The sequence below is a fragment of the Cynoglossus semilaevis genome, chromosome 14 (genome assembly GCF_000523025.1).
Source record: "Cynoglossus semilaevis isolate Cse_v1.0 chromosome 14, Cse_v1.0, whole genome shotgun sequence".
Lineage (NCBI taxonomy): Eukaryota > Metazoa > Chordata > Actinopteri > Pleuronectiformes > Cynoglossidae > Cynoglossus > Cynoglossus semilaevis.
Window position 1 is genome coordinate 19,336,408 of NC_024320.1, and position 9,586 is coordinate 19,345,993.

The window sequence follows — 9,586 nt, forward strand, 5'->3', positions numbered from 1 at the left end:
CCTACTGTACCGTACATGTAGCTGTACTTTTTCTGTTTTTCTTCTCCATCAACCTCTTTTTTTCTTTTGTGTTCATTCCTTCTTTATTATTTATTCTTCCCTTTTCTTCCAATTTTTCTTTTCTAAGTTTTATTCATTCTTCGATTTAATCTCAATCTTTTACTTATTTTTCTTTTTTCTGTACTTCTCCATCTTTATCTTTTTTAAGATGCTCATCATTTTCCTGTCATTTTTTTTCCTAACACTTCTTCTTGTTCTCTGTTTCCTCCTTTTTCATCTAAATTTGCATCTTCTACTCTTGAGGTACTACATAATATATGTAATATATATGTATATGTACATATCCACATCTACATATATAAATATATTTATATATAGTGATATATATATATTACAGTGTGTGACAGTGGCAGTGTGTGTGATATGTAGCATCTACAGTAGCACAGTGTTGAACCTTATTTCCTTTGTTCCTGCATGACACAATGTACCCAAAACTGATCTGACGGCCTTCTATCAGACATCTTTGTCTCAGGTGTGGCTTATTACCGTCATCTCGTGCAGGTGTCCTGAACAGTCTTTTACTGTGTCATCATCTCTTCAACATTGGAAACTACGTCTACTATTTTGGAATGCAGACGTTCACATCAGGCTGCTGTCCGTCTATTGTGAAATGTTACAGAAGTGATGTTGGCGTGATGAGATAATATCTGTGTTGACATGAAAACATACAGGTGAATATACGCAAACCGCCAAGATAACAGCGTAATACTGACTCTGCTGACAGAGCGTGAATCAGGGAATTTATGCAGTAGTAATATCATCTCGAAAAATAATGTTTTACATTTATATTAATAGTGTATACAGTAGTACAGTATATATTAGTAACAACTTACTGTAAAGTCCTGTCGTCAAAAAAAAAGATTTTTATACAAGGAGCAAAAACAAACACATCAGCGATGACCAAAAAATATTACAGCAAGTTTATCAGAAAAATAAAAACCAGAACCAGAACACCAGAACACCAAAAGTGTTTTATTATCGTGTTAACTTCACTAGGAATTTACAAACGTTTCAATTGTTTGAATATTCATTTTCCTAAATATATTCTGTATATATATGTATATGTTTATGTATATATCTGTGATTTTATTTATATACGTCTGATATGACGACTAAGTTAGTTTAAACAGAAATTATTTTTTCCTTTTGGCCTGAAATAATCACAGAAATACTAAAGTCCACCAACTCTACTAGTGTGAATTCTAAGTTATACTCTTGCATATTTGTCTTTCCAAAATGAGTACAGTGGAACCTCGAGATACGAGCACGCTTACAGACACCAACGCCATGTGGCCGAGCAGCCCACGCCGCCTCACTCGTTCACTTCGTGTGTTCGGCAACTTAGGTAAGCATTGCTTCCGTACGTAGCGTTATCTATGTGATTTTCTCTCTATGTGCATTATTCTTCATAATAGTGATGAGTCCTTAGAAAGTGAGTGGTAAGGATGGTAGTGAGTCAATGAATATGTGTGTGGTGGCCGCGTGAGTGATCAAGCACACATGTATGATCGCAGTACATTCACAATATGTACCATCCTTAAATAAAACAAACAACAACAAAAAAAAAAGTTAAGTTAATTCTAAGTTTATGTAAGTTACGTAGTGTACGTGTAAGGTACGGTATGGAATCAACGTACGTGTCTACGTACAGGCCCATTCTCTTCCCTTCCTCCTTCCATCCCTCCTCCTCCGCACATGCCGCCATTAGCCGCTACTGTATCGTCTGTCTCGAAGGTAAGAACTCAGAATAATTAAAACCCCATTTTATTTTATATCTCAGAAATCTTATATACTATAATTTTTTTATGTGTATGTCTCTATAGAAAGAAAATTGTTATTCGCACTAATAAGCGGGCGGAACTGATTAATTTTTTTCTGTTATTTTTTATGGGAAAACATGATTCGAGATACGAGCACCTTGAGTTATGAGCTCAGTCCTGGAACAGATTATGCTTGTATCTCGAGGTTTCACTCTGTTTCCATTATTTGAATTAATCACAAATAAAAACAGGTACATAAAACCATAAATTATATATTTTTTCAATATTAAATAGGACAAGCTGCGGATCATCTGCATGGAATGACTTATTGGCTAAATCCTTGCTAGCTCAATAAATCCCTGACAAGCTAGGAGCTATTTGTAATTGGTGTATTTCTCTCTCATTAAGGGTGTGTGCATGAATATTTTGACAGGTTTTGGCCCATGTATTGGTATGTTTGCTATAATTCAGCCCTTGGGGAGAATGAATCGAGGACATGTATGTTCCAAAATCTTTGGGCAGGACCTTATCATCGTACTGTGACCCGTTTTGCCCTCTTGGCAACAGAGAGCAGCTTGTTGCTGAGTCGGACAATGGAAGGCGTAACGATGGCAGCACAAAGTTTAATAAAGACACAAAGACAAAGAGTCCTTTTTAACCTACGTGTACTGTATAATACAGCCAGTAAACCTGTGTTTCCACTTGCGTAGACAGTTGCTGGTATGACCTGTTTCCCTGGATTGTTGCAATTTTTGTCCTGAAATGGTACAACCATATATTCACGTTTTTCACGGCAGCATTAACTTCTGGAGCCTGATATTGGCATAGTTACTTGTACTTGAATATTTCTCGTCTGCAAGCTTCTGTTATCACAAAAAACAGAAGTCATTCAGGCTTTAGGCTTGTGTGGAAACTTGTGATGATCCAACAATACAGTTTTAAGAGGCCATATTTTCAAATAAAAGTGGAAAAGGGATACTGTTGTTCTTGGAAGCCGGAAATATTATTTCTTACTTTTAGAGAGTTTATTATTTATAACTCATTCTTTAGTGTCATGGAGGGAGCTGGAGCCAGTATTCATGTTTTTTTTTTTAATAAGATAATAAATAATAAACACACTTTGAATGAACAACTAGAGCCACACAGGAAAGAAGCAGGTAGAGATCAAGTATCACAGCTAGAAGGTCACCATGTCAAATCCCCGCTGGTAACCCATGGTACCAACCATATTCTGATGTCTTTGCATACCATTAACACATGCAGGGTTGGGTTAGTTGTTCTCTCTAAATCGAGGTTTTGATGTAAGTGTAAAGGTGTTGTGTCTATACTTGACTGTATGTGGCGCTGTGATGACATTGTGAACTATAGATCAGTGGTTCTGAATCATTTTCTGTCATGCCTTCCCTTGGTGACAGAAATGTTTTCACACACCCCGCTCCCCCTTCAGCCCACACCCCTGCGAAATGAAATACTATGGAGAACCTGATAACATGTATATTTGTATCTGTACAAACCACTGTATGAGTTGCTGCCACCTAGTGACTGGAGGCTTGTTATCATTCAAGGGGAAGAGGGAAAAATGACCAAAGATGATTCACTGATGTCATGGAGGAATGCATAAAGATAATTAGTTTGGAACATGGTCTGCTGTGAGAGCTTCTGGGAATGTAGAAGAAGTTGATTATTTGCCAACTCTAATTCCTTTTCACAGTCACCAGGTGCTTCCTTATTGTTGGAAATGTACATCAGAGTTGTTTTTCCAGACAAGGTGTGCATTATGTTGTCATTCATCACTTGATGACTTACTGAATACCAATATGACAGAAAAGACATCCCAAAGCAAACAATGCTACAGGGAAGTGTTTTAGCAGCATGCTTTTGACTCACACAATACATCAACATGAGAAGAAAATGTATTGTTCCGCCACATAGTGGCGCTGTTGCACAATCTTTCACATAGCTTTGCCCGTAATGGCGCCCAATCACGTCCATAGAGTGGGCTGAAAAATATATATATAGTATGTGTTCCAGTAAATCTTTAACTGTCTTTGCAGCATAACACAGAAAACATGTTCACCTGAGAGAGGGTTAAGTGGATGGATGGAGGGAGGAAGATATAGAAGGAGAGATAGATAGATAGATAGATAGATAGATAGATAGATAGATAGATAGATGGATGGATAGATGGATAGATGGATGTATTTCATTGATCCAAAAATGGATAATTCAGTGTCAGGTTGGTAAAGCAGCAACACAATCTGTGTTACAAAGAATTCAAAGTAAAACTTTTGACAGTAATAATATACAAAAATAAAAGGTAACTGGATAATAAAGATAGTGATATGAAAAAACACCCAATCAACCCGATGACTGCAGTGGATAATTATCTTATCTAGTGTCATATAATAATGTGAAAATAGATACTTATTACTTATTAGTAACACCTTGCCTCTCTCTCTTGATATCTGACTGAAAATAGATACTTATTACTTATTAGTCTTGCCTCTCTCTCTTGATATCTGAGGCTGCTATTTGTAGGAGTCTGAAAAAAAAAAGCCTACCTAAAATGAAAGGTATTTAAACAATACGTGCAGTTCTAAATATACTGAATATCTAACTTTTTGCAGTGACACATCAGAGCCAAAAAGCGAATGCAAACTTGCTTGTGAAATCTTTCCAAGAAGAATCTGATCACAGCTCTCTCTGTCTGCTCCTCTTTCTGCAAGTCAATATGGGGGTACATTTTAATATCAGAGGCAAATAGACACGAAAGAGACAAGGTATGTTTGGTGAACTGCTGCAAAGGTCACGCCAAAGAGAAACTCCAAATGTCAAATACCCGTCTCTGAAGTTTAGCCCTTTGTCAGATCTGATAGACTGATTCATTTCCAGACGTGTGAAATGCCACTTTTGATGTCGATATACATTTCTTCTCCTCCGTTGATGAGAATTGAGCCTGGCTTTGTGACAGTGATTCCAACTGCACTCATACACGTGTGTGTCTGCGCTTTGTTGTGGAGCCATATTAGAGGCATTTTTTCAGAGTAAATACCTCTGACCTTTTCCCTCTGGTGCCCTTTCAAACCAAGATCGAATTTCTTACAGTGATAGTCACCTCGGGCACTGTAAACCAAAGGGGGCATATGAAGAGAAACATTTGGAGGTTATTTGTAACGTAGGAAATGTCACTATTTGCATTTCACTGAATATCTAATGCAAGCTAGTCTTCAACTCCCAAAATGCAAATACACTATTTCTTTCTACTGTCTTTTGGTAATGAATATTATTTCCAATTAGTAATCCTCATATGTTACATATTTATCTGTCGGTCTATAAAGAGCTGCTGAAATAAAAACCTAGCAGATGTGCTCAGTATGTAAAGATTAACACTGTAAAATCTACACAAAAAACATGATTTCACATTTTTATGACACTTTAAAAGACCCTCAGTTCAAACCCCAGCTCAAACTATCTGTCTGATGGTTCCTATAGTCATAATATGGAAAATGTATCCTCCAGATTTCTTATATTCAGATCAACAGCAGTTTTTTTTTACGTTGACATTCACCTGTGAATATTCAGATCAACAGCAGTTTTTTTTTTTACCTTGACATTCACCTGTGAGCTTCAGTCTGCTTCAGATGTGTCACCTAATGTCACTGTGACGTGTCACTATCAGCAGTATTCTTGAAAGCTTGACAGCAGGTGGCATGGTCGCCATGTCAACATTGGCAGGCCGTCCATGCCTCCTGCTGCCTGGTCACACCTCTTTAATTGTGCTCTATGTGTTTGACGGTAAAAATGACCCTTCGTCGCGGATCACTGTGCATTTTTCCACTGGGTTCTTGTCATCCTGAGACGGATAATATATCCTTCAGGGTTCCTTATACAAAGAGGTGGAGTTTTATCTTGACACGTGAGGGATGCGACTCACTGTGACACACCCGTATTCTTCAAACATGCAGAAATTCTATTTATTTATTGGGTGTGCCTGCCATAACCTGAAGACTGATTGGATTGACTCCAGTTGCCACTAGGGGTTGCGTGAGATAAAAAAAATGTAATGGCAGCTAAACTTTCTCACGGAAGATGTGAGAAATTGCGGGTGCATCCACCTAGTTGGGAAAGGGGTGTGTAGCTAAAAAATCTACGAATCACTGAAATAGATGGATAGACGGTAAGTTAGGTGCCTGCATTAGGAGATTCTTGGTTTGCGTGGGTTTTTCTCCCCTAGGATCTCCTACAGTTTCCTCCCACAGCCTAAGATGATGTTAATTAGAGGATTAGGTTGATCAGACACTCAATCACGGGTCTCAAACTCCTGCGGGCGGAAGGTGGCCAGTGGACCAGTTGCATACAGCCAACCACTACATGTCAATATAATATAATCTGACCCCCCTGTTGACCTTCCAATGAGATGGCAGGGGTAACACAGCCCCCGGCTCATTTTGGTTTGAGAGCCCTGCTCCAAATTGAACATTGGTGTCAATCTAAGTGTGAATGAAGGTTTTTGTCTCACTGCGTTGTGACTGGAAAACTGTTCAGGGTATAGCATGCCCCTCCCCCTTCGCCCTCTCTCCACATCACCTTGCAAAGGAATCTGCAGTGCATAATGGTGTGACTCAGTATAGTTAACCTTGCAGCTTATTATGTCTGCATTCAGGAGTGGCAGAAGCAGAACTTGTATCACCGTGACATACCTGGTTGATGACTGCAGCTTTTAGCAGCTCTGTGACGTTCGTGTGAACACTTAAGCTTTTATTAATACCAAGAAGCAAAAGGGAGAATTCCAGAACGTTCTCTGACCAACCTCATTCTTCTTTGTTGAAAATTCATAAAGGCAACGCAGAGTAAAAAAAAGAGAACAAATCACCGGATCACATGCCCTATTCTTTCATTTACTCTTTGATGTGGATATAAAGAGAAGTGTGTGAGGTCAAAGGTCACTGTAGATCAGAAGCTTGAGGGTTCACCAACTCTGTATGGTTTTATTATTAACATACTTTGAGTAAAACGCCAGCCAACAAGTAACACTTTAAACCAAGTGTGACTTGACAGAAACACAGAAGAAGGCAGACAGCGAAGAATTTGGCACAGAGATGATCCTTTGTTTCGCTGTCATGGACCTTGAGCCCGTTGATAAACACCATGTCTGTAAATCAGGTGTGCAGAACTAAGATCTGCATCATCTCAGGTATTGCCAAGTGGAATGTGTAGTGCTCAGGAACAAAAGAAAGCTCATCTTAAGCATCCATCATTGAACAGCATCAATCAGGACAGCGTTGACAAGCCTCCAACTTAAACATGCCTGGTTATCAATGGTGTAGTGTCAAGGACTATTTGTGGCAGCGGTTGCCAACAGTTGTTGTAAAACAGTAGATTAATTGAACAGATTTGGAATTATTTTTTTAATTGTTCAATAAGAATATCAGTTTTTAGGAGTAACAGTGGAATATACAAAAAGGTAGAGGGCGCTGCAGTAATGGTGTGAGAACCACTGACGTGCAGCTTGATAGGTTACAGGATATTAGTTAAATTATGCAAAATCAGGGTTATTTAATGACATACTGTAGGTGTTAGTCAAAAATGTTATATACTAAAAATACTTAAAAAAAAAGACGAGCTTATGCCTCTTCATTGGTTCTCAGAGTGGAACGTGTCAACCTTCCCTCCTCTCTCGCCTCATCTTTCTTATTACCGTGCATTTCGGAATTCCAATGGTTTCCAATCATAGCCTGGTACAAAAACACACCCACCGCAGCACCCAGGAAGGGAGCACAAGTTGGTACTAAGAACCAGTAGCTGCATGCACTTCAAGGAGAAAAACAAAGTAAGAGAGAGAAAACATTGTAAACCTGCAGCCCTTTAGTTACTGCAAAACTGTGTTCTCTTCCAAATGAGAAATGTTAATACTCACAAAAACACCTCTGCCCCCCAGCCTGCTACAGCGGTGAAGATCCGTGGTCCCAGGTCTCGGGCTGGGTTGACAGCATATCCACAGTTAAAGCCCATTGAAAGGCCGATAACTGAAACGACAAGGCCCACGGTGAAAGGCTCCAGGCCTCGGGGGACTGGGCTGTTGTATGGATCAACTATGGCCAGGATGCAGACGATCAATGAAGCTGTTCCAATGAGCTGAGGAACAGGACTCAGATCAGTTAGTTGTAACACAAAGATGAAACGGTCCAATCACGGCATTAGAAATTTATAGTGGGGATGCAAAATGATGTACTGAGAAAAAAAAGTCACTAGGAAATGTATTATTTAAATCTGTCATTAATGCTGTTTGGTTCGCAGACATCACTCTGTCTGTTGGACGGAGACGACCTTCCTGATTTGAGAGCAGTCAAGTTTACAGCGCACACATTAACATGCACACACACACACACACACACACACACACAGTGGGTATGATATAGATGACTTAATGTGCTGTGACCTGTCAGGATTCAGGTGTGTGTGTGTGTGTGTGTGTGTGTGTGGGAGGGAATTGTGACCATGCAGCGTTGTACAGGAGTAAAGGCTAAATTCTGGGGCATAACTTTAGAATTTTATTGTCTGGTAAAAAAAGGAAGTACACTAGTACGAGAGACTTCCAAATAAAAATAATTGGTACCCAGAAAATGTAGGCCTTATAAACAATAGATAATATTTTTAAAAGATGGATTTGAGAATTCACAGACTCCTGGCAGAGTTGCTCAGGCTCCAATGACTCCCTAGACTCCAAGCAGAGAAGAACTGCGATCAGATTAAACACTCTGGTGAATGCTGATCTCAAACTGCAGTCCTTGTAGTACTTCGTATTAAATAAGGGGGCGACAAAGTTGAATCTATCGACTTTTTTTCCAGCAACCTTTCCTATTTACATGTCCCTAACTTAAATTGTCGAGTAATGGCTCATAGTCAGTGACATCCATTGACTGTCCAGTTGTCAACAGCACATATTTCTTCCTTTTACTTATTTTGGCTGCGTCCTCCTTCTCTACTCTACTGGACCCAACTGACATCTCCATGTCTTTCTGGGGTCCTGCCTGACAGCACAATCTCCAACAGTCTTTTTCGAACACACCCACCCTCTCTCATGTCCAAACCATCTTCACCTCCTCTCTCTAACTCCATCTCCACACTGTGCCTCTCATCTGCTCATTTCTAATCCTGTTTATCCAGTGCAGACCTTGGCCTCTTCACTTCTGCCTCCTCCATCTCAGGCTCCTGCCTCTCAAACAGGGCCATTGTCTCTCAACCATCCATCATAGCAGGTCTCACTGACATCATACAAACTCACCCTTTAAACTTCACTGCTCTCCTTCAGTCACAAATTACCCCTGACTCTTGTTTTCATCCATTTCTTCCTGGCTGCACACTCTTCGTCATTACAACCAACCACAACCAAGTATTGTATTACAGTCTTTACCTTCCCTTATGTTGGGGAACTGGAACTTCACATCGACAAAATTGATTTATCTGTAAAAATGGCTATTGATTTTAAAAATCAATGAAGAAATTGCCTAATTTGGAATAGACTTACATACAAACCGTGTCACTCGTTCTAAGAGAAGCAGCAGCACGAAGACTAAACAGCCTGGAACCAGACCAACCGGCCAGTACTGTTCGATCAACTCAGCTACAGCTAATTAGCATTTAAAAACACTAATGTCACTGCCAATTAGGCCATTCTGACATCAGCAGACCCTGACACACCCTGTCATAACTCTGACCAATCAAAATGTAGCGCTCCAGGAAATGTAAATCTTTCGCTCTGATGT

General features: G+C 39.6%; 1 protein-coding gene across 1 annotated transcript in view; it reads right to left on the reverse strand.

Annotated features, from left to right (window-relative positions):
- Window positions 1-7,273: 7,273 nt before the first annotated feature.
- The window catches only part of LOC103390038 (aquaporin-3), a 7,311-nt gene continuing 4,998 nt past the window's right edge, over window positions 7,274-9,586 (reverse strand). Inside the window, exons 5-6 of the mRNA XM_008325728.2 lie at window positions 7,738-7,955; window positions 7,274-7,631 (exon numbers count right to left, since the gene is read on the reverse strand). Coding sequence (XP_008323950.1) covers window positions 7,445-7,631; window positions 7,738-7,955 — 405 coding nt within the window. The 3' untranslated portion in view covers window positions 7,274-7,444. The remainder of the gene's footprint in view (window positions 7,632-7,737; window positions 7,956-9,586) is intronic.